The 26,490-nt window shown below is 46.1% G+C and overlaps 1 protein-coding gene across 1 annotated transcript in view; it reads left to right on the top strand.

Annotated features, from left to right (window-relative positions):
* Positions 1–14,238: 14,238 nt before the first annotated feature.
* The window catches only part of maml3 (mastermind-like transcriptional coactivator 3), an 88,831-nt gene continuing 76,579 nt past the window's right edge, over positions 14,239–26,490 (top strand). Inside the window, exon 1 of the mRNA XM_010888168.5 lies at positions 14,239–15,980. Within this exon, the coding sequence (XP_010886470.4) occupies positions 15,612–15,980 (369 nt within the window). The 5' untranslated portion in view covers positions 14,239–15,611. The remainder of the gene's footprint in view (positions 15,981–26,490) is intronic.

Here is a 26,490-nt window from a genome sequence, read left to right as displayed (position 1 = left end):
TTTGTCAGGCAGAGACTTGGAGTCAGTGTAGTCAACTGAATGAAAACCATCCATATATCACAATCATAATAAGAATGCAAATCTAAATGTAACCAAGAATCTTGTTGAGGTCAAGCAACGTGTTGAGGTCAAGCAACATGTTTTATTTTTATTAAATTCAACACTTCACTAAATTAATTTGTGTTTTACTTTTGGGGGATATTCTTTTTTTGGGGGTATTTATAAATCCAGAATTATAATTTGTTGACTAAGAGAGGTCCAGTGGTCTATGGCTGCCTTCAAGTACAGCTGCAGCAAAGCATTAAATGCCCCACAAAATACATTCCCATTTCTGTTTTTGCACGGCCATACACATGCCATCACACCAATCCCCCAAAAATACCCAGCACTCGCCACAATCTAACTGAGGGAGTGGGAGAACCAACCTTATGACTCTGCCTGTGTGTGTGCGTGACTGTGTGTGAGTATGTGTGTTCTGTGTGGTTCCTCCTTTTAGCTTTATCCATTTATTAACTGGAAATCCTTTTGAAATATTCAACAGAGAAGTTAAATTATTCTATATTATTTTATTTAATCCTTTTTATACAGATAATTCAAGCTTAGATTCACAGGGGGTGGACAAAATCACTGAAACGCCTAACCATATATTTATATCAAGGACCTAATAAGGGGTTTGGGCCTCCCTTTGCCTACGGAACAGATCCAATCCTTCTTGGAATGCTGTCATTCAGGTCCTGCATGACAGCAAGGCTAAATCCTTCAAGAAGAAATACCTCCAGTTCTTTGAGGATGAAGGAGGCAGAAACCTATTCCCACTGACCTGGTGATTGTGGAGGCCATGGAAGGCGTTTGACGTCATCCTGGTGTCCATGAAACTACAACTTGAAATTGTTTAGCAGTGTGTATGTGGGCATTATCAACCTGGAACACTGGGACATCATCAGAGTGGGTGCCATAGGGTGGGGGCGCCCTGTCCTGTAAAATGGCCTTGGACGTTATAGAAGTGTTGACTCCTATAATATGGCAGCCGGTACCATTAAAGATCCCCCACAGTGTTTATCAGGTGGAAGACAGGGTTCAATCTCATGGTCATTTCCGAGGCTGTACTTCTGGGTCTCTGAGCCACGATCTTGCAGAGCACCCATCCATCCCTGTCCGTCGGCTTCAACCGGCGACCACAGTTCCTCTTTGCCAATAAAACTTGTCAGTTTTCAGCTCATGCCTTTTTTTAAAAAACCGTTCCCGCTTTACACAGTTTTGGCGACCTGACTGATAGGCCTCTTGCGAGCCAGTCCTTTTGAGTGCATTTGATAATTCCAGGTTTTCCATGTTTTTCTTTCTTTTTGGGTAAGATAATGTGGAGGTTTATAAGTTATATACAAACATCAACCAGTGTCTGGCCCTTCTGGAGGTCAGGGAGTCCCAGCCAACTGCCGTGTATAGAAGACAATGATGTGTGTGAAGTTTGCACTGGTAATAAATCGCAACGCTGCATTCAGAGATTCCAGCACTTACGCTGATGCATGCAGCTGTTGCACATATCCATAATAAAGCAGAATGAATGAGAACGAACCCTCTCCGTTCCAAAAACTAGAAAAACATGTCATGGCCGTAGTGGAAAACCTGACGGTAGCCAAACTAACCGGGAATTGTCACGCAATGCACAGCTAATAATTCTTCTAGTGTAAGACAGTGGTTAACCTCTCTGCCCCTCCCCCCACATTTCTCCATTTGGTAACACTTCATTTGGATAGGTAATATGTACGTGCTTTATAGACTATCAGCAGACTATCAACATTTTCTAAATTAACTATCAACTGGCACTACCCTAAAACCTCATAATATCCCTAAACGGAAACATTTCCCTAACTCTATACCCTAACACCTTTTTAAACCTAACCATAAACTTGACTTTTGCAAGTGTTTATTGGTTTTGTGCCACTTAGTTGATTGTCTGAATATCTGCAGAGCATCTGCAGATGGTCAAAGTGTAACCACTTATGTTTTGATCCTCTGCACGGGATCACAGGATTTCCCTCTCCTTCAACTCCATTCCCTCTCCTCCCTTTCCCCCTTCTTTTCCTCCCGTCCTCCTCTTCCTCTCCTGTTCTCTTCACATTCCGTCTGTTCCTCCTGCTTCAATCTCATCCCACTGCCAAGTGACTTCGCACCCACACAAAAACCACTTCAAATGCTTTATCTGAATCCTCAAATCACATTACGATTGAAAATGTTCAGACATTCAGGTATTTATGTGGTATAAAGGTCATGGATCTCTAGGCACGTCTTGGTTACAGGAAGCCCCTCCTCCACGCCGCCGGGCCGGCCGTGACCATTGACGTGGAGCAGCGATGCCTCGCTAGTTGTTTTGCCCTGGTGTTAGACCGGCCTGCAATCTGAAGGTCGCGCACTGTCAGTCTTTGAGTGTGGCTGAGGCTCGCAAATACCCATAGTAAATGTCTGCCCCGACGCCCCGGCTGCAACGTCATGACAACAGCGGCTGGAATTTTCTGGCCGGGTGTCTCCGGCAGACACAAGAACGCTGTTTTTGTAGACGCGGCCTCTGAAATGGGCTTGCGTTAAAAGGTGACGTGAAAGCTGCGACAAGGCACATCTGTAGCAAAAGCCTGACAACATAATGTACATTTCATTAATTTGGCAGGTGCTTGTATCCAGAGCAACTTACAGTGGTGGGTGAATGCGAACATTTTCTCATTTTCATCATTAGACCATTACTGCATTCCAGTAAATATATATAGTTGTAGATGTACACACACACACATACCCATACACACAAACACAGATTGCTGAGTTCCACTATTTGATATAAGAAATTATTTGTATATCTTTTATGCTTTATGCATAACTTTTTATGTTAGGTCAAGTTAATAAGTTAACTCACTTTGATTTCGGTCGTTTTTTTTAAGCAGTTTGAGCGTTCACAGTCGGTGCCGTGTTGTTGTCTTACTGCAACATCACTGTGACTCGGCGGGCAAAGGTGAAAAACACTAATTTAGGACTTAAAGGATCTGGGCCGGGCAGGTGTGTTTGCTGTGTGTGTCTGTGGTCAGTGTCATCACCACCTCACTGCCAATCCTGTCCTTGTGCTCTGAAACTGAAAAAAAAACGGTCCAACGGGCTCCCACAGAATGCCCGTGACATCACAATGGCCCGAGTGATGTCGTAATGCCATTGTGACATCCCAGGGTAATCAGTGGTCAGTCTTGTAATTGTGTTTAGTGTAACTGTGTGTATTGTAATTGTGTTTAGTGTAACTGTGTGTATTGTAATTGTGTTTAGTGTAACTGTGTGTATTGTAATTGTGTTTAGTGTAACTGTGTGTATTGTAATTGTGTTTTTAGTGTAACTGTGTTTTGCTACATGTTTCCCCAAACTGGGGCTGGGTGGGGTTTAATGTTTAGAGTGGCAAATGTGAAAATAAAAGCTCCAAATCTGTCCTTGTGAACAACTTGATTGCCTCAAGTCGGAGGTAATTAGCACAATATTGTTCACAAACTACAACAGCAGCTTCAAATGATTAGTTCATGAGTTCCAACTTGAGCAAAGGCCAGTTGGGTAAACTGGGTTTAGGTTCTACAAAGCTGTATACAAAGCTGTGCCGTTAAAAACATTAAATTAATCCAATAATAGGTTAAATTATTGCACACTGTGATCAATGATCAGCTATAAACATGTATTTTTCTTCTCTGTGCTGCCTCAGAGATTGTCTTTTGCCCGAGCACGCCTCCGGAAATACAGAATGTGTTTTAAAACTTCTTAATGTGGATGTTTAATCAAAACTAGTTTTAAGCTAAATTAGACACCTCACAAATATACAGGCCTAAAGGAATGAAGACACCTGTGCCATGTCAGATATTTTATTATTTTAAGTTTGAATCCCAATTTTCCACTCTGTCAATCCCTCTGTGTATATGCATATATCAGAGAACACGAAATGTAACAAAATACCTTGTTTGTTTATCAAGCTGCACCCCGGGGCAACTCCTCAGACATGCTCAGTGGGTCAATATCCCCCTCCATAAAGTTCTCTTTTCAAACTTTAGTTTAATTTAGTAGATATACTATGCCAACTTGTCTATAGAGAACTGTTTACTGCAGTGGTGGCCCCACAAACATACATTCTCATAAATGTATCATTTCTAAAGATTAATTAAAGAAAAAAATATATACATGTATATATATACATATTTTGGATCATATGGGGGAGAAGTTCACATTTGCTTCCAACTAAATTTGTTAAACACTCAAGAAAAATGGTCTGTTTGACTGATTTAGGCCCCACTGCAGTGAATGGTTAAATCCGCTTTATATTTAATAGCGGCCAGCAGATCAAATTAATGACGAAAATGAATGAGTCACTTTGGAAAAACGAATAATGACTCTCTGGTGAATTCAAAATGATGGTTGAAAGAGAACGAATTGTTTCCATTGTTTCCATTAAAAGAAACCTCCATGTATACAGGAGGTTTATTTTGTGTCTAGTTAGACAAACACAAGAAAACATCATAACTGGATGTGTTGATGCCGTATTGAAAAGTAAAAAATGTTTTACAGCTGAGAGATATAGCTTTATATTTAAGACCAACAAAACAAGTATTCATCCCTTTATCATGTCCATGAGTAGGAGACCTGTCACTGTTTCGGAATGATGGAAAAAAAGGTAATTGATGATAAATTATTTTCTAAAAGTATTTTATACACTTCAACACTATACTAACATTTCACAAAATGATTGCTTTGTGTTCTTCCGGACTTCCTGGTGACTTTGTCAAGCATTTCGGTCACTTCACAATCCACTATCTGTAGTTTGAAATACTTTTCACATGGCGCGATCGCAAGTTATTTTGTTAAATGAAAATGTTTCTGTGCAATAAAATGATTCGGTAACAATAGTATTTCTGGAAGCCATTGTTACTCATAAAGAACACACACCAACAGAGATTGAACATGTCTGGTGAATATCATGAGTTTGCCACCCAGAATTCCAGAGATGCGGTTTCATTTGTATGTAAAGCACATTAAACATCAGTGAGAGCACATGTCTGAGTAAACACATGGGAAACGTTTGTGTGTCGATGGTGAACGAGAGAAAAGTGTGTGTGTGTGTGTGTGTGTCAGCATATGTGTTGGGGGGAGGGGTAAATTAGCATTTGTTAAAAGGGGACAATATAGCGGTCTGTAATGAGAAGGGCCGTATGCATCTCATTATGTCCTAATTAACATGAATACCCAAGATTCTTTGAGATGATGACACCAGGATGTGTTAATCTGTAGTGTGTTTGTGTTTGTGTGTTTAAGGGGTGGTTGTGATGTTTATGGAAAAGATTCCTCTGCCTTTTCCATCTCTTTCTCTCTCTCTCTTTGTGTGTGTGTGTGTGTGTGTGTCTGTCTGTCTCTTCAATTTCAATTTACAAGGCTTTATTGGCATAGGAAACAGTTGTTTTCATTGTCAGTGCAAGTGGAAAATAAACTAGATAAATGAAAAAAGAATCAATAACAAGTGGAAAAATTATGAACTTATATTATAAGTTATGTACCGTCTTAACAAGATGCAAATAGTTGTAGTATGAATGACAAGGGATAATGATGAGATAAATATTGGTTATGTTTACAAATTGCGCCAAAAGCGTTGCTGGGTTCAATGTGTGTTTCTTTGCTGTTGGGGTCCGGGGTGTGTGTGCTGTCAGGACCCGGGGTGTTGATTGTTGTTCTGTAGGTTGGTCCACAGGGTCCCGGCCCGAGGGTCATTGATGGGACTCGCCTGTGAGCGGCCCGCTCCGGGTGAAGGTCTGATGTCAGTCCCTCCTCCACGCCTCTTCCGGGTGTTGGTGGTGCTGGGGTGGTGCTGGTGGTGGTGCTGGTGGTGGTGCTGGTGGTGGTGCTGGTGGTGTTGCTGGTGGTGTGGTCAGGACTGGCGCTGGACCTGCAGAGGGGAGAAAGGACAGTCTGAGGAGCGGGACGGCCCACAGGGAAATCCCGACCCGGAGGTCCTTTGATGGGACTCGAGTATGTTAAAGGGGCTTGTTTGCCGTGACAGTGTTGGCCGGCTAATGTTGGTAGAGGCGGTTTTGTTGGAGGTGGATGGTGAGCATGAACATGAGCCAGAGGGTCGGGCTTGTTAGCGATGATTACACATTGGAGGCAAACTCACCTGTGGTTCATTATCTCACATTTGTTCCAGGATAGCGATCATATGCACTGATCGCCACCTTTGACCGGTGTAAATGTAAACTGAGAAGTGGAGGCCAAACATGGGAGTAATTCTTGTATTATAACTGCTTTACAACAAATGCAGCTAACCCAGTAATATATGCTGCGCAAAATATTCATCCAAAACAAGGGCGAAATGAGTTCAGTTATTACATTGTGAGTTCAGTTATTACATTCAGTTATTACATCGAGAATAAAGTCACACTTGATTTGGACGTGCCTTTCCTAAGTGATCTTTCACAGTCCAGACGCCAGATTGTCTTCAACTCCCCTTAAACCAGTCCTGGGCTCAGGCTTTATGGTTAAGCCCTCACACCATTTTAAAGCATGCCATTGTGGCGTTGCTATAAAACCTAAATGTCTTTTACCCTCATTGGGCATCTGAAGGCACCCACTTCATGGGTTCCAGTTCCACTCCTCCATCTTTGCTTTAAGATGTCACTGTCTAATCCCAAAGCGTACAGTAGGAATTACCTTACTGCCTTTATGACTATGTACGGAGGAAATAGTTGTATTGAGAATGCTAACCTCAATAGCCTTCAGACGTAAGGAAGGGGGGGGGGGGGATTAGGAAGAAATATAGGGTTGATAGGGACAAGATATCTCACTACACCTCAGTTATTCAATCAGCACTTGTATGCACTGCAATTACGGTTAAGTGCTTTGCTCAAAGACATAACAACCAGCCCATCTTGGCGACTTTGGGATTCAAACCGGAAACCTTTCGGCCACTGGGTCAGGCCACAAGTCCATGCCCTGCAGCTCCGACTGTCCGCGCCGCTTTCTCAGAGCTGTCATGGAGATGGAGAGATCCCAACTGTCACTTCCTCCACGCCACAGCCTTGATGGAGGGACATGGCGCTCTGAGTCACAGGTGCCCCTCCCCCCACTGCACCTCACATCACACGCACACACTTGCACGCTTTACCCTCACACACACGCGCCTCATAATACCTTAGGAGTGTCGGGGCCGTGCATGTGGGCAGGCAATTCCCAGCCCCCTCCATCCATTCATCCCTCCATTCATCCCTCCATTCATCCATCTCTCCTCCCATCCATCTATTCAACCATCCATCTCCATGTTCCCTTCTTTGGGATGAACCTGAAAAGGTCATTAGTATTCCTGAACAGTGTGCAAAACGTAGTGGGTGGGGTGGGGGGCTGTATTCTCTCTCTCATTTCCTCTGGTCCCCCTCTGGGTCTTTCCATCCCTCTCAATTTCTCCCCCCCCCTCCTCCCCCCTCCTCCCATCTCTCCGTTTCTCTCTGTCTTCCCCTCTGGATAGTCAATATATCAGCGTCATTGATTCTGTCTTTATCACAGCCCCCTTAATACACTGCGGGGCACATGAAATATTTAGACACAGCGATTGCGTCCCAAATGGCGCCTTATTCCGCATGGTGTCTCATTGAAGCGCCAGCTGAGGGAGGGCACTATGCAGGGAGGGAGGGGTCAGTGTGGGACACAGTTCTACCTGGTACAACCATCAGTCAGAGGGCAGGATCCAGGCAGGGGGCCCTCTTCACACAGCCACCCCAGAGAGGAGAGCCCGGGCTAGGGTAGCAGAGCTGGGGAGGTCCCCCACAGAGATGGCAGGGTGGCTGGAGGTTGAGTCAGGGTGATAAAGACTGGGTGAATGAGTGGGCGGAGTGTGTGTGTGTGAGTGTGTGTGTGTTTGTGTGTGTGTGTTGCGGTGCCGGGGTTATTTTACACACACAGGGGTTACTCAGGGTTCAATGTGAAGACTGTCACTGATGAAAGAAAGAAAGAAAGAGAGAGAGAGAGGGAGAGGAGAGAGAGAAAGGAATGGAGAGAGATGGGGACTGACACAGGGTTAAGAGCGGGTGAGAACATACAGAGCTTTTCAAAAATAAATATGATGTTCCCTTATTATAGACCTGACATACAACATAATTGAACAACGGGTGGCCAACTCCAGCAGCACAGAACAAATTAGGTTCTGCTTTTACGTCCCACTACTTAACAAAATATCCTTGACTAAGACTAGAATTGTGTGTGTGTGTGTGTGTGTGTGTTTATGATGTTTTTCCAGATCTCTCATTGTGCATTGTCAAATACATGTTTTCTGTCCCTGTTCCCTCATCTCCCTGTAGGGTGGTGTTCTATAGTCCCAGACGTTTGTCATGATTCTCACACAGGACTACTTGTTTATCCACAGTGGAGGTCGTCTCTCTTGCCTCTTTGCTTCCCGTTCTATTCAAGCTTGACATTAACGGGCGTCTGTCATTCAAAAGGTGCAACTGGACCCTTACTCAATGAGCTTAACACCTTGATAAGCTTGTTTCCTGGCTAGATGGCTCCAACACTCGTCCTATTGGACCTGCTGCCGCCTAACTTTGATTGATTCCTTTCATTATTTTAACCTCACCTTTTCCAATCGCAAGGCTAGACCTTATCTTCACTAGATCCTGTTTGTCACCTAATCTAACTGTAACCCCTACGCCAGGTCGACGACAACTACTCCGTCTCCCTTTTCTCTTCCTCTCTCTACACAGATTGCCATTGCATCAGAATTTGTGTTCGCTCTCCTCTAATAGCCTCTACTTTTCTATCCTATCGTTTCTCCCATCTGCTGAATCATTCTCCCTTTTGTGTCCTGACTATTCCTTGTCCACATTCTTTGACTCTCACTGGACCGGCACCTTCCCTTGGTGGCCGTCTCCACGCTCACCTTCTGCCCCATAGAGACTCACTGCAAGCAAAGGGAACAGGGCTCACTAACTCATCCCCCTCATCAACTCAACCAATACCACCGGCTGCATCCCCTCTAACTTCAAGATGGCCAGGTTCGCTCTCCTCCTTATGAAACGAGGAACGGCGTTCATCTGTCCCTCGCAAATTTACAGTATTACAACATTCCACTGTGGTTCGTCCAGCCAACTCAGCAGTTATGTCTCTCCAAAGAATCTCCTCGACCCCCAACCAGTCAGGCATCAAGGCAGGTCACTCGGCGAAGGCCGCCATCCTCTTTGTCACAGAGGCTGTTGGCACAACCCAAGCCGACTCTCTCTCCTCTCCTCTCACCCTCCCAGATCTGTCCGCTGTCTTGTGACCCTGTGAGCCGTCAGGTCCTGAGACTCAAGTGGAAAGCAGGATCTTAGCTTCTGCCCGCAATTGCGGCCTGGTGTTCGAATCCTGGTTGTGGCGTAACTGCAGTGCTTGGGGGGCCCAGCCGAAAGGGGCAATCCTTCCCGGGCAGACAGATGGTTGCGGCGCAAGGCTGGCCTGTCTCGTCATGCTCTATTGACTCCTAGTGGCTGTTGGCCGGGAAAAGCGTTCAAGCTAGCGCACATGGGCTGGTGAAAATGTTCTTGTTGAGCAAGCAGTGTGATGAGAAGCAGAACGGCTTGGAGAGCTGCGCGCTGAAGGGCACGTCGCGGTCTTCTGGCTCCGTTCCTCTTCCTTCTTTGCACCCATTCTGACACCCAGGTGGTGAAGCATGTCTGCCTGCCCAGTAGACATCCCTGCCTGGGTAACAGCCCACCACTTTGGAGCTCAACCTCAACAAGATGGAGCAGCTCTTTCTCCTGGCTTCTTGGTGGTCCCATCCGCTCCCCAGCTTCCACTTAGCCCAGTCCAAAGTCTTCCCCATCATGGCACCACAATGAGAAAAACTGTTTCGCCTTGAAGCTAGGCCAGCAGAGACTTAGACAATTTACATAAAACTTCAGAAACCCAACATTTTTAAAGAGTATGTGAAATAACTCCATTTCACCCCCACACCCTTTTTCATCCTTCTAGTAGTGACTTTGCTAGAAGTTCTTTGACTGAAATTAACTTACTGGGTTGCGTGGTCCCACCTAGCTACCTATCTATTTGATGAATGCACTAACTGTAAGTCTGTCTGGATGAGAGTGCGTGCTAAATGAAGAAGTACCTGTTGTGTAGACTCCTCATTCACTAACACCTACTGGTCTCAACGAGGAAAATAGCTATTTCCAGCTTAGGGCTTGAGTTTAAACACAATCTGTACAATTAGTGCTAGGGGTTGAAGAAGTTGTGTAGAAGTGTGTGTGCAAATGTCTGTGTGTGTGTGTGTGTGTGTGTGTTTAAAACACTTAATTTAAATGTGAAAGGAGTATTTGTAACATACACAGAATAAATAACACTCCTGGGTTGTTTTCTCTGTCCTTACATAGTGCATAACTTTTCAACAGGGCTCATCGCGTGTAATTTGGGACACAATGCTGTCCGCTGCCTTTCGTTAGGTCTCATAGGCTGCCATTGTGGACACGCCCCAGTCGTTTCTGGGCTCCGGGCCAAAACAGGAGAGTTACAACCTGTAGGCTCTCATTACATGACAGAAATATTCAAATATAATAAGTCTTATTAGACAAATTGGCAGTCATTTACACAACATCATACGGCAACAACAGGGTAATCACTCATGTCACAGCGACTGTTGGGAGTGAATGACACTGGCCTTAACCGCTCACACGGCAGTTACTGGCACGTTCACTTCGGCCACTGTGACACAGTGCACAGGGCCAACAGTCTTCTGCAATGTTTCCAGGCACATTTACACCCGAGCATTGGACCATCACAACAACCCCTTGGCTCTCATTAGTTCTTTGAGGAGATAAAATAATTTGATGAGAGGGTTGGAGAGCGAGAAAGAGAGAGAGAGAGAGAGAGAGGTAGAGAGGGAAAACAAGAGGGCAGGAAGCATTTAGAAGCACTGTCCACTTGTGTTGTTGAAGTTGGAAATTGTGGGGGTAGTGTGTGTGCGTGTGTGTGGCCAACAACATTCCAGTCATTCCTTTATCACTAAGCTTGCTGGATTAGGCTGCAGCACCAGTTACAGTGAGCTACACACACCTACGTACTCCATAGCAAACACTCTTTGGAATACCTTTTCCAATCTAAAGCCTAATGGGAGTAATTAATTGGCCCCTGTCATTTTAACGCCAAGCTATGTGGAGAGTGGAAGTGAAGAAAGCCAGATAGTGAATTAGTAGGGGGAGACAGAGACTAATGCCAGATATCACGATCTGTCCGGACAATAAATGTGGATAGAACATGTTTTGGGATGGAGGAATTGTGTAGGGTGTAGGTGATGGAGATGATGAAATCATAAGAAACAGAGTCAGACAGTGGGGCGGGGGAATATAGTACTGATGCCTCAGTTACTAATCTTTCCTCTGAATTGATTCATTATTGTAATGGCATAATGGAGAGGTGTGTCTCTTCCCAGAGTCATTCTGTGTAATAATGATGACAATAATAATAATAACAATAGCTAATTTAATTTTCTCTCACTGTGGCGGCTAAAATGTATGAAATAGTGATCATCATAATAATCATCATCATTAATGAAAAGGATCCTAAATAGTGATAATTAGACAAGAATTTCACCCTCAATAAATGTTGGAAAAGAGGTCAGTGGAACTCAGCTGAAACAATGGAAATGCCTTGGCAACATGTAGCTGAAAGATTCCAAAGGGGAAATATTGCCAGTCTCCTTGCAGTGTTGATGTGAAAATTGGAGTATGATGTTCGTATGGATGTCAGCCTCAATACAGTTAATTCCGTCATCACCAATTAATGCAATTATCCTGTAAAGAAAAATTACTCCAGCTACTTCCGTTGATTTCTTTATGGTAATGATGTTACCGGTGGCAACGCTAATTCGATTGGGAGGTCACATTTAGCGGGCGTGTCTTCTGACTTTTTTGTGATTACTCAGTATGTTTCATGGTATTGTGACATCATAAAGGGCTAATGTGGCGAACAGGTTAAAGTAGACTCCTAAAACTAGCTGTTGACAGCTGAGCTGGTTGGAAGGCAATGGGATGAAATGGGTTGAAAGAGAGTTAAGTTGAGAAGGGTAGGAGCAGTCAGTGAAGTGGATAGCGAGGGAGAAGGAGAGAAAGTAAGTACAAAAAAGAGGTGTGTTGAGGAAGAATGGTGCCAGGTCAAAAGGAAGAAAACCAGAAAGGCATGTTCGAGTAGAGCTCAGAAACTGAAAATGACATATGGATAAATAACCTGCAGTAGCGGCCATGGTTCAAATCAGGCCCTGTCTAGATAACAATAACCATTATTCTGGAAAGTGGGAGTCACACTGTGTGGAGATAGGGAATCCTTGCCCCTGGCTGATCATCAGTGAGGTTTGGAGGGGTGGAAAAGAAGTGCAGAATGGTTTAATCGTTGAAAGTAACTCATAGTGGAGGATTTTTTTTTCTCTCCCTTCCATACAGAAGGTAGGGAGGCTTGGCACCACAGCTCAGGACAACATCTGTGACTGGCTTTGTTCTCCACAGCTAGGCAAGGTTGAAATCTGTGAGAACTGGTATTGCAATGACTATCAAGGAAGAAAGAAATAATCCATGACGCTGGGCATTCAGGTTGTCGATACATTTGAAACATTATCTGACAAACTTAAAGATGCACTCCAGACATTTTGGGGCAATGTAAGAGAGTACATTTGGTTGAGGTAGCAGACTCCTCTCATCCAGATGGATTTACAGAAGGAATTATGAACTGTCCTTGCTCCAGGACAACATGTACAGATTATTCACCTTTTTCACCTTGTTGGCCCTGGGATTTAATTCAACAACGATGCTCTAAAACCCTAAGCTACCTGCTAGCCCCAGTAGTTGTGAAAGTGGTGCTCATTAGCCAAACTGGGTCCACGTTGTTCGTGTACTATTGTCATCTAACAGTGTTCTGCGTCACCCATTTATATGGCAGGTTAAAACCTCCTGAAGGAAATGCAATACTGTATACATCCCAGAAAGTTAGAATGTATTAGTTATCAATGTTTGTGGTAAACCCATTGAAATGTTTTAGATGCCAGGTTTATGGTCATCTTGGAGCAGTTTGTAGAACAAAGGTTCCAGATATATCAAGTGGGCTTGAATACATGAGTCAAATTAGCATCTATAGATGGAACAAGAAACATGAGTCAACTTTATGATAGGCCATGCTGTTGGAGATCAAACAGGTCCTCTAAGAGACAGACAGGGTGGAAGTTGCTACGGGGCAGAGTAAAAAAAAAATAGTGATTGTATATTCTGGGGCAGCGAAGAGAGTAATGAACGTAGAAGCAGAAGGGCGACAGATCCTAATCAGGTTCCCTGTGAGCAGGCCGAGGCCAACGGAGAATGACAGGAATAACACGTGCTTTAGTAAAGTTGGCTTCTTATATTGCCCATAACCACTGTACCGCAGAAATGGAACATAAATCACAGAAAGTTGATGTGGTGGTGGCAGCTGCAGAGAAGTATTTGGGTGTACGAGGTTTTCTCTGCAAAATAAGTGCAAGATGTGTTGTGCAATGTGATGTCCTCTCAGGCTGTTGGCCTAGTGTATGATCAGATTGGGGTAGGGGCGAGGACTTCCTTATAGAGGTTAGTTGGGTCTTCTTGGCCTTTGTTTACCTTTTACCAGTCTGTAATGATTTATTCATTCTGACAGGCTGGAAATGTGATTACCCAATGTGATATGTTTGTCTGTCTATCACCTCAATGTTTAAGGTTTGGATTGCGCAAACATTACCTGGCGGTATGTATGAACTGGTAGCCAAGCCAGAATATCAGAATTGGTGGTCCATTTAGTTAACCAAGTTGGTTACTGATATTGACATGAACATAAATTAAAGTGGACATCCATGCAAGCATCATACTCTGATTCTTACATCTACGTTGTGTGGAATACTCCAACATTTAGTCTATTTTGCTGGGAGGCAATGAGGAAACTCTTGTTCTTTTCCCACAGGTTTCCATGGCATTTCTATGGTTTGGGTAGGGTCCCATTGATCTCTTCAGGGCATCCATGTTGACGGCCTCTTCTGTGACGTGTGGTCAGGAAATTGACATGCTGCAACCTGCCTCTGGCTCCACTCATTCACTTCCCATATGTCTTCATCTACAGATAGTCACTGTGTCTTGGACTTGGGTTTGATACAGGTTGTAGTGAAGACACCCCACCCACACGCCACCAAATCATCTCCAACCCTGACAGATCATCACCAAACCAATGGAGCAGATCCAGGGAAACATGCCGCACATGTTATCACTGGGTGTCGGAGACTGGGAGCATTTGTGTGTGTGCTGCGTGTGTGACTAGGAGCACATATGGCTGGAACAGTCGGAGATGGAACTCGGAACTCCCACATGACAAGGCAGATAAAAATAAAGAGAGATTACGCACTGTAGCCCAACACTGACATACACTGTCTGCCTTGCACACCACTGTACGTGGGTTTATGTGTAAATACGTTCAGTTATCAACAGGAATTATGCCCTTTTTGGTCAGTGGTTCATTCAGCAGAAATTATTTCCCAGTAAAAACAACTTTTTTTGTTGAACAAAAACACAGAATATTCTTTAATGCAATGATATGTACATAATATGTGTAAGCCACAACATTGCTGTGATTTTGAATTGCCTGTTGGTAAGAAGGCTACACTTGCCGTCGATTATGTATTCAATAATTCCGCTTTAATGACACTGTTTATTGGTTCCCGATCCAGCGTGGCGATACGAAGGCGTACTCCATGTCATGTTTTCCTTCGCGCCGTCAGGCTACTCACAGCCTCTAGCTGGTTTTTACTCAACTCTTGTCCCGATATCACTCCGCTGGCATGGAGGAGGAGAGGTCTTCTTGATTATTGTGATGGTGGCAGCGAACAGCTACTAGCGACCAGCCAATAGATCACCGCACGGCTGCGTCTTCAGGATTTCCCTATCGCAGGGGGACATGGTTCCCCACGACTAGCAGCTACTCTTCTTCATGTCCAGCACGGATATTTTTACCAACCAAACCAATGAGATGCAGCAAGTTCACGGAGCAACTCCGGAGCCCGTTCGGTTCAAACAGCAAAACTTTTTCTCAAAGGACAACACAATAAAACAACGGCAAGCTCACGGCAGCGTTGGTCTGTTGTGTGCTTGAGTGGAGTTGGAGTCGGTAGTGATGATCGCCTGTGATATCCGGTGGTTTCCTATGGAGTTATTATCTTTACTATAGGTCTGGACACGGTTGTGTTGAATCACCGACCGACCAGCCGGCTAGCTCGGTTCTTGAAGCCTGCGCGTTGGGCTCCGGTATATTGTTATCGGGTGTTTTCAGGAACGGACAGGGTGATATTTGAAAACAGTTTTGAATGGTGGAGCCGAAGCCGCGTCCTGTCCCGAAACAGGGAAGAAGAATCAACATCAGCTATCACCGTTTGTTTATGTTTAGTGTCCTTCCTTGCGGTCATTTGAATCCCCGCCGTCTTGCTTCTGATTTAGCCTGATTAGCTAACTACCATCAGCCCCCTTGCCTGGACATTTTTGCCTAGAAGCCGGAGAGTCTACTCGGGGGCTGGAGGAGGAAGAAAAGTTATCCCAAAATACCAGCCTCTCGGCTAAATGATGGGGGACTTTGCAACCCCCGCTGCCGCTAACGGCAGTAGCATTTGCATCAACAACAATGCCATGGCAAGCGGCATGAACCCGAGTGGAAACCCCAACAACGTGGGCATTCCGAAACACAGCACCGTAGTGGAGAGGCTACGGCAGCGGATAGAAGGTTGCAGGCGGCACCATGTCAACTGTGAAAACCGTTACCAGCAAGCCCACGCGGAGCAGCTGGAGATTGAACGGAGGGAGACCGTCAATCTCTATCAGCGGAGCTTGGAACAGAGGGCGAAGAAATCTGCTAACAGCAAGCAGCAAAGTAAACAGCAAGACCCCGATTCTGCTGTTTCGACCGAGCAGAGAAACAACACACTCATAGCGGTAAGTAAAGTAGACAGTACTTGTCCGAGAAGCCCCTTTGGTGGGCTACGCGCACACACGTACAACCCCATCCTCTCACTACTAAAGTTGTTCTACAACTCGTCCCCCGCTGGGAAAAGTTGTTGAGAGCATTCATCTAACTACGCTACGTGAATTGTTTGGAACTCACTCTATGGTTGTTTCAAACAAGCGTGCAAACAAGCGAATGTGTTTACAAAGGAAGACAGACACACACTTCCCCCTCGCAGCCAGCTATTAACTTTGTGGCTGTTCCATCTTCAGAAATTACTGTAAGCGACGTATTCTTGCTAACAATGGCAGCCCGTATGGAGGCAATGTTTTACTTTGCTGTTAGCGCAGACAAACGTTTGGCTTGAAAGCTCATGTATTTTGGGAAAAGTCACTGTCGCTGGTGAGTTGAACTAATTTTCATGGGACTACTTGATTGGCGGATGACTTTTGAACTGTCGAAGTTCGACACGAGTTCTTTGTTTTGGTAGCTAAACCAGTCCCCACAAATAGAGCAGTCTTCGCTGTTACATTTCTCCAACGTTTTTAAAAAAAATTATAATTTACCGTCCAGCGTTGCCAACCTTGTTAAGTGTGGCCAGGGCTCAGTTATACAAGTGGTACCTGTTTAGACATAATTATTTCTCTGTTCGTGACTTACTGTTCGCGGACATACTCAAAGTACAGATAAGTAAGCTGTCTTTGACAAAGACTGAACGGCAAGCCACTGTCTGAACTTTATTTTGTAGGGGGAGGGAGGGGCGTGGGGCGGGGAACATTAGACTGTTTAGCGAAACGATTAGCCTCTTGACTCCGGAGTTCATTTCTGTCCCTATCAGACTTATGTGGATATTTTGTTTTTGGTGTACCTACATTTAAATGACTTAAGTATTAGGATGTGTGCTGACAACCACCAAACAATGACTGACAAACGGACTATATTGTCAGTCTTAAGGCTACTATATCCGTGTTCATTTGTTTTTGGGATCACGACTTTAAACCATACGGTTCCATGAAAGGGATACACCCCCCGCCCGAAAAGGAGAGAGACAATTCTCTCCCCTTGTTCACTTTACAACGACCAGTCGGAATGCGCCGTCAACATTGCCTCTTTTGTTGAAGTGGTGGCCAATTCCCCTTTTGAAATGCTAAGTAGTATCTCTTTGGCGCTCTCATTTCGGAACGCTAAAAACTGGCGATAGGTAGCATACGCGTATAGCGTTGTTTCCCATTGCTTCGCCGGTGTTATTGAAGAGTCGTATATGGAGATAGAGAAGGAGAGGCAGCTGTGATCGTAATAGAAAACGACCTCCCACCGCTTCGTGTGGACATTAAACCAAGCCGCCCATTAGTCGGTCGGCAACAAATACTCAGAATCAAGAGATTACTTCTTAAAGACACAGTAGCACCATTATCCTCTTCTTTCTACACCCATACTCTCCTCCCTTCCCCTCCTTGTCTCCCCCTCTCTCGCTACATCACAATTTCCTTGCGTGTACTCAGGAGGAAAACCACTGCTGGGCGACAGCTAGGTGGCTGTATGCAGCCTCTGTTTTGTACGGCATAGAAGACCTTGGCGCCAGCTTGGCCGCGGATATGCTATATGTTGACGTACCCACCGGCAGTTACTGCTCACACGCCTGACTACAGTTAAACTGGGCTCTACCACCCCCTGTCTGCACCCTAGATAACACACATTGTCTGTGTAGTCCGCTACAAACGGCGCACTTTTGGGAAAAGCGGTGCACCGTAATAGGGTTGGGATGAGGCACCCGTGCATGAGCCGGGTTGAGTGCAGTCGGAGGGTGTTCCCCTGAATCCGGCAAGGTCTCAGACACACCCACGGGGAGGCACGCCATCCCCTGTAATTGTGGTGAACGTGACGGGGCTGCAGCGAGAGGGAGCCTCTGGGTTTCATGCTGCTTTTTCCCACCACCATCGCAGACATCGGGGAGACTTCTCCCTGCATGGCGACCTAGTCCATGAGTGGCCGGAAACATAATTTTCCCCCCCCTCCGGGAACACAGCCCCCCCCCCCTCCAAACGCAGGACCCATTAACATCTCCGTGTCCTAAATTGGTTAGATGCTCTGTTAAGTTCTGTGTCTGTGTGTGTCAAGTGAAGTGCTCAGCAAGGGTTGGAACCAGAACAAAGAACCTGAACAGGGATGTTGGCATTAATAGGCTGTACCCCCCCCACGCACACACACACACACTATCACTGTGCAGTTTTTTTTTTTTGTTGCTCTCGAGGCTGGTTAGGTGGGCTGGGAGGGGATCATGCGTGCTCACTGTAGCACGCCGTGTCTGCACCTTTAGGGCTGTACGCTTTAGCTAGGAATATAATAGGACTTCATTAACAGTCTTATCAGGGTTTCATAGGTACGTGTGTGTTTTGGCCAGACATGGAGACATGCAAGCTCTGCAAAAGCACAGTAGCTCGGGCCAGAGTTTGTCTTTGGCCCTCTTCTTCTTTCCTTGGCATGTACGCCGTTATGAAATCTCACACCTCGTGCGCGCGCACACACACACCACTCGGACCGACACTCCTGGCAGAAGGGAGGGAATGTGGGTGGCTGAGTTTTGTGAATTCTCCGTCCCACCAAGGCCCCCCCCCCCTTCCCTGCGTTCTTCTACTGTCCTCCTCCCATCCTCTTCCGCTTCTGTTCTCTCCTACCCCCCCCCCCCCCCCCACGGTCTGTTCCTCCCACCCCACGGTCTCCTCCTGACCCCTCCCCCCTTAGTGTTCCCCTCCTCCCCTCAGCTATACGCTGTCAGTATTAGTCCTCTATAACTGCTGTTGGTGGTATAACATTGTTAATGCATTCTGGGACCGATGCCCAGCCTCTATATTTAACCATGCGAGCTGGCTAACACACACACTCTGAGTGGGCCCATGACTGTGACATCACACACACACACTGAGCGGGCCCATGACTGTGACATCACACACACACTGAGCGGGCCCATGATGCTTGCAGCCCCATGACTGTGACATCACACACGCACTGAGCGGGCCTGCGACTGTGACATCACACACACACTGAGCGGGCCCATGATGCTTGCAGCCCCATGACTGTGACATCACACACGCACTGAGCGGGCCTGCGACTGTGACATCACACACACACTGAGCGGGCCCATGATGCTTGCAGCCCCATGACTGTGACATCACACACGCACTGAGCGGGCCTGCGACTGTGACATCACACACACACTGAGCGGGCCCGCGACTGTGACATCACACACTCATGACTGTGACATCACACACACACTGAGCGGGCCCGCGACTGTGACATCACACACCCATGACTGTGACATCACACACACACTGAGCGGGCCCGCGACTGTGACATCACACACCCATGACTGTGACATCACACACGCACTGATCGGGCCCGTGACTGTGACATCACACACCCATGACTGTGACATCACACACGCACTGATCGGGCCCGTGACTGTGACATCACACACGCACTGAGCGGGCCCATGATGCTTGCAGCCCCATGACTGTGACATCACACACGCACTGATCGGGCCCGTGACTGTGACATCACACACCCATGACTGTGACATCACACACCCATGACTGTGACATCACACACGCACATGTGCTCTGCAGTCAACTTGGCGGTGTACGTCTTCAGGTGGCGGACATCTTCAGGGCTCCGAGCGTCTCCTCTACTCTTTCTATCTTGCGCTCTTGCTCTTTTTCTTGCTCAGGTTCTTTCTTCTTTTTTTTTTTTTTTACTTATTCAGGGGCATCCAAGCTTTCTGTCTGGAAGACAAGGCTACATGGTCTGTGGGGGTGGTGGGCATGGGGGGGTTTGGGAGGCTGGCAGCTAGACCGAGCACCGGGCTGGCCTTCATGGGGTGCGCTCTGTCAAGCCTTTCCTCTGTCTCCCTCTCTCCCATTCCTGTCTGTTGGTCTGTCTCTCTCCCCCGTTTGTCTGTCTGTTGCTGTCCTCTTCTCTCTGGATGAAAATACATGTATGTTGTTTTATGCTTTCCTCCATTACTCCCTCATTACTCCCCCCCTCCCCCTTTCTGTGGATGTTGTTAATTTGGACAGGCTATGTGACCACATTCCCCTCCACCCACACATGTTCACATGTTCGGCCGACTGGCTTGCACGCGCTGGCCCTCCTCTGGGCCTCTCTCTTTCTCCTTCACCATCTCTCTCTCTCTCCTTAACGTCTCTCTCTCTCTTCTTCACCGACTCTCTCTCTCTTTCCTACACTGTCTCTTTCTGACTCTATGTTTCTGCCTCTCCTTCACTGTCTCTCTCCTCCCCCCTCACCCCCCTTGTCTCACTCTGTGTTCTCCTCTCCTCTCTTTTTCCTAAGAAATGTAAACAGTAAATGTGTGTGTGTGCGTGTGTGTGGCGTTATGTTAATGTTATTCAGTGGATAGTAGGGAGAACAATTCCCAAAGTCCCGTCCAAAAGGAACCTTTGTAGTGAAACTCATTTAGAGGGCTAGTTGGTTATTGGCCTTCAAATAACCTTTATGTATTTAGATCTCCACAGAGGTGTGTGTGTGTGTGTGTGTGTGTGTTAAATGTAACAGGTGTGAGAAAATGCTTTGTATTTGCATGTATATCTTTAGGCACTGGAAGGCACTCCCTGTGCAGGACTACAAAACAGGTTTGAGGAGTGAGCGTGCAGCTTTGGTCTAGTCCTGGTTAAACCAAGGGCGAACCAGTCGTTCAGAAATAAAAGACACCAGCTGCTATTTGACACCTGCTGGATCTCTTCTTCCTATCTGCATTCCTATGTGTCCCACTGTATTCAGGGTCATTTCATGTTTGAGTATTTGGATTTACATGTTTGTCATGTTCTGTGCACTGTCTTGTCCCTTGTATTTCAATGCCTTTAGCCAGGTTGTCTTTGCTAATGAAAATTTGTTCTCATGTCACACACCTGGTTAAATAACAGTTGAGTTTTTTTAAATGCAAAAGTGGATCACCTTTTTTTTCAGGCCAGTAATCTTAAGGTCTAGTCTGCTCTGTTAATGACCAGCCTGACTCATTTTACCCCCCTGAGTGAAATGGGCAAGCCACCAATTGAGGACCAGTGCAATCAGATTCTCTGTTTTATTTTAGAAAGGTTAATTATTTAGAATATTTTATTAAGAAATCTTTTTTTGTGCTTCATAGTATAGCCCTCTTCACAGGAGAACAACTTTACACATGAGATGGCATGAGGTAGACATGGTAGAGGCTGAGTGTTGGTCTGTTAGCACTGAGCTAGCAGTGGGAGAGAGTGGCTGTAAGAGTGTCTGTGTGTTAGCACTGAGCTAGCTGTAGAGAGTGGCTGTAAGAGTGTCTGTGTGTTAGCACTGAGCTAGCTGTGGGAGAGAGTGGCTGTAGAGTGTCTGTGTGTTAGCACTGAGCTAGCTGTGGGAGAGAGTGGCTGTAGGAGTGTCTGTGTGTTAGCACTGAGCTAGCTGTGGGTGAGAGTGGCTGTAAGAGTGTCTGTGTGTTAGCACTGAGCTAGCTGTGTGAGAGAGTGGCTGTAAGAGTGTCTGTGTGTTAGCACTGAGCTAGCTGTGGGAGAAAGTGGCTGTAAGAGTGTCTGTGTGTTAGCACTGAGCTAGCTGTCTGTCGGAGAGGTAGACCCTCTTTACATTATTGATGCTGGGCAACCGTCTCTGCATGAGACGTTAATTATAGATGAAGCAGTTAGCAAAGACGCCAGAGCCCACTAGGTTATTGTGTGTGTGGCTTTTCAAGAAAGTGTATCATCTGCTATGATTGGACGTTACGAATGAGGCAGGTTTCTACCAAACTCTATTCCATCTTGTAATCTTATGACACGCACGCACACACACATTGTTGTCACCCTGCAGAGTGCGGCAGATAGGACAGTGGACATTAGCTTGTCCCTGAGGGGGGACATGGACACCAGACACTGTGTGTTTGTTTGTTTTGAGTGTGGATCAACACAGCTGTGTCAGTCCACACCTTTCCCTGTCTTTTCCCTTCGTTTGTTCCCCTCTGCCTCTCTGACTTTCACTCCGCTTCCTTGACTCTGTCTCTTCCATCGATAAGACACTGACTTTATTTACCTCGCCCCTCTGACCCCCCCCCCCATCACTGTCTGCTCCTCCACAGGCCCACCTCTTGTCTCCTCTCCCCTCATCACCACCTCCACAGTGTCATTTTCCTCTTATCCGTCATCACCTCTTCTACCTCTTTTTTCTTCCTCCAGCCACTCCTCCTCCTCTCCTCCATCCATCCACAGTGTTGATCCCTCGTTCATCCTAGCTGGCTTAGTCCTCCAAAGCTCTCTCAACTCTGGTCGCCCACGACGACCGAGGGGCCAAATCCTCCTCTAAGAAGGAATTACTCAGAAGGCTCAGGTTTACCTGTACACACACACACACACACCACAGACACGTACAGCCCATGACAACAGAATTATAGACTGCTTTGGTGCTTTATTAGTCTTCTGTACCCACACAAACAAAACATGCCCTAGGGTCCCTGGTTGAACAACGGTCTGTCACTTCCACCAACAATGTACAATCCCGTCTCTCTCAGTCTCTCCCAATATAGCTATTGGAAACGTTTGTTTGCGCTGTCAAACCATGTGGAAAGTAAGAATGTGAAATCTAACATTTAACGATCTGTCGTTCTCTGTAAACGTTAAACACAAGCTCCACGAAGGGACCGAGGCAGTTGAAATGCTGGATACAGGGTTTTACGAGGTAGCCTACACGTTAACGAGATACAAGTGTAAATTACGTAGTAATGGAGGCAACGTTTTTCATTGTTTCTTCCTTTCTCCCTGTCATTTTCTCTCTCCCTCTGCTCTGTTTCTCCTTGTCTTTTCTTCACAGTTTTCTCCCCCATGTGACTCAAGTCCGCAATTCCCTTTCAGCAGGTCCGAATCTTAGTTGTTATAACACCTAAAGTGACTCTCATACTCTGTTTAAGTGCAGTCTTTGCCAAGTATTAGCTATGGGGTGCTCATCTGTGTCTTTGTCATCTCTGTCTGTATCTCTCGTTTTGCCATTCTTTCTCCTCTGCAACTCTCTCTCTCTCTCTCTCTCTGTATCCCTCCCTTTTGGTCCTTGTCATCTCTGTGTCTGAGCATCTGTGTTATTCCTTCTGGACACCCCCTTAATCCAGACACTGACCATACATTTTTTATGAATGTGTGTTTGCAAGCGTGTGTCTGCGTGTGTGTGTGTGTGTGTGTGCGCGTGCGTGAGCGTGTGGTGCGGTGCCCTGGGCTGCATCAATAGCCATTAGTGCACCAGGCAGAGTAATTGTGCTACAGTGGAGGCACTGCAGAAAAACACTGCCTGAGGAAAAAAAACACACATTATCTGATAATGCTGCAGCAGAAATAGGAGGGAAAAGATGGCGAGAGCTTAGGGAGAGAGAGGAGGTGTGGGGGGGCGTTAAGGAGACCATGCTTTTGGACGGGAGAATAGAAGTGACATGTTTGGGAGCTCCTTACAGAGTGTCCCTTTTTGATGATGTAATGATGCGTTTTTGTCCTCTTTTGATGATGCAAGAGTGTGTTGTTGTTGTTGTTTCGGTTGAGTAGGAGTGGTTCATGGGTTAGAAAAGGGAGCTTGACCTTTGGTTGTAAATCCTAGTTCCAAATTCTCATAATTGCATGAACTATTTTCATAGTTATCTTACCTGCAACATATCTCCTTTCTATTGAGTTTACATCTATCTTCCTGGCCACTCTCTCACTATCTTGCCATATTGTTAAAACATAAACGCCTTGTTTGGAAGAGGCGCTGCTAAGTGTCCTCAAAGATTAACAGTGTGCTCCCTTTTACTTCCTCCTAACGGCATAGAAAAAACGGTTCACAAGTTGTCAACAGGTTTGTCTGACTTTAAATATAAACCAGCAAGAAGAAAATAGAAATATTGTTATTAAATAAATATTGGTGACTCAGGCTAACACTTAGTTGTCTTTTCTTTATGGGATCAGGTCACAAATCGTGGCTGTGACTCTCACCGGCTTTCTTTCTCTTTATTAAATTGAAAGGCTTTATCCTCCTTCTCCCCTCCTCCTCTCGACCAGGGAGCAATCCAGTCCGTGTGCTCATGACTTCCTGGTAACTTCCTAAAATAGCCCTGATACTAATCGCAAACAAGGAACAGGACAGTCTTCAGAAACTGCCTTCCTTTTCAGTCTCTCTCTGTTTCATTCGGTCTGCCCAAAACCAACCGGCGTATCGGTTTCAACATGTCACCTCCGACAGTTTTTTTTTTTTGCCGACATGCCCACAGAGATCTGGCGTTCTCAAAATGTCACTTAATGGCCTGATAGTGACACTATAAAACAGTACCCTTTAGCCCATTTGATCCGAAGTCCTGGGGTTTGGTCCTGTGCCACCTGTGCTCACAAGGAACATATGTGTACCGTTAATGCACTTTGTTTTCCGCTGCCATGGATCGTTTTTAGCAACTTTTTACTTGTAAAAACATTTGTCTGCTTTGGCAGTAAATGACCCACCTGTACAAAACAGACACGGACCGATGTACCTAATAAAGTGACTGCTGAGTTTTAATCTGCGGGAGGGTATTGCTATTTTAAAATCAGTTGGTGTGCGTGTTGCGAACACTGTCAAAACTTCACGCGCCCCATAAAGTTTACATCGTGGTGTCTCAACAGGCACTGAGTGACCCAGTGGTTGCACCAGCCGTGGAAGACCTGTTTCACGCTGGATTGGAGAGTACAGCATGTAGGAACCAGGCTTGAAAGACTCACTGCTGTGACTGTAGGAGAATGACTGGCCCGCTAGCTGTCCGCTAACATAAAAAAAAAAAAATGACAGTACAGTGGTCTGTCAGTCGGCCTTTAGAACAGGTCAGAGAACCGACCTAAGTGAGAACAGATGAGGTGTTATTCCGTGTTGCTGAGATCCTAGAAGAGGCACTGATCCTTGTGGGGTCAAGGTGAATGTATCACCCAGGGCCAAGGTAGGAATTTAAAACCCACTACCTGCCAAATGTAGGTACTTCTTTTGCTTTGGCGCAAAGATTTGCCAAAATTACCCACCGCAGTGGCAGGTGGATGTTAGCCAAAACGACGGCTAAGAAAATACCTCCAAAAATGGGTTAATCTTTAAAAACACAAATCAACTCGGATGAATACGCCCAGATTCTGCCTGACTCTCTCTGATTGGACATTCAGCCACGTGTATATACCATGAGCGCATCGCTTGGTTGGTTGGCAAGAGCGAAATCTATCGGAGCATTGCAAAACAAGTTGTGTTGCAAGGAGCAGGTATAGCTACATAGGGGCAGAGATGATCATTGGGCTAACCTTGTCAAAGCGAAGATGAAATTTTTTTTCTGTTAAGCGGCGACCAGACGACACCGGAAAGATGTGGCATTATAAGGAAGAAACTGAGTGAAAGTAGCTTACTGTTCACACTGTTGTAGTCAGACAAACAGCAGACAAATTCATGAATTATGGGAACTTACTAGTTCTATATATAAAAAAATTTGTCCAGTGAATGCTGACGACAGTCCAAATATATATAAAAAAATGTGTTGTTCTTTGAAGCAATGCATGTTCAAAACATGTTGTTTTAAGATTTTCAAACACCCACGTGTTTTGATTTCTGCCATTTCCCATTCATTTCGAGGTGAAAATGTGTCTGGTAAAAATGCTAAATGGCTGGTAAAGTTTCTGGTGAACCAAGAAGTGAATTTCCTGCCCAGGACAGGGTGACTGGTCCCTGGAAGCAGCACACCTGCAGGGGTAGCCCGGCCCCGTAGATTTCCTGCCATCTGGTGAAACGGCTTTAAACGCTTGGAGCCAGACCCCGGACCTTCGTTGTGAGCTGTGCCCATTGGACTCTGGTCCAAAGGGCCCCTGAATTGGGCCCTTTGCACCTCGCACACCACACTTCAACCCGGTTAACCCTCTTGCCACCTTAGAACGATAGAACAGGAGGATGGGGATGAGAGAACAGGAGGGAGAGGAAGACGAGGGGATGAGGAGATGGGCGTGATGGACGGGGGAGTTCGTAAGGAACGGAAAGCAAGGGGACGTCAGCATTTTTTTTTGGCAACGCGCCGCAGCCTCGTCCGGTCCGCCAAGCGACGATAATAACGTGCCGCCGATCAGACGCTGATGTTTTCATGCAGGGCCCCCCCCCGGCCCGCCTCCTGGACCTAACACACACGACGTGCACGTGTTGGGGCGCGATGCTCTACACATCAGTTGTGCTCACCGGAAAGTTGTGTTGTGAGGTTTCGCCTGAGATAAAGCGTCTCTTTTGTGTCTGTTTTCATGTGTAGCGTGCGCATGTCTCAGTCCCTCAGTGTGTCTCCCTGCTGGTCCTTCTCTTTCTCCCTAGTCCTCCCTCTCTCTCTCGCTCTCTCAATCTCCCTCTCTCTTGCGCTCTGAGAGGGTGTTGGGGGCTCCTACAGCTGATCTGCTATGGAGGCTTATGCGCGACACTGTTCCTAACGACGGATAACTGTCGCGCCTTCCTCCGCTGCTAAGCGGCGGTCCT

Source organism: Esox lucius, chromosome 25 (assembly GCF_011004845.1).
Source record: "Esox lucius isolate fEsoLuc1 chromosome 25, fEsoLuc1.pri, whole genome shotgun sequence".
In the NCBI taxonomy this organism is placed as follows: domain Eukaryota; kingdom Metazoa; phylum Chordata; class Actinopteri; order Esociformes; family Esocidae; genus Esox; species Esox lucius.
Note: the sequence above shows the minus strand (reverse complement) of the source record. Positions and strands in the feature narration are given on the sequence as shown.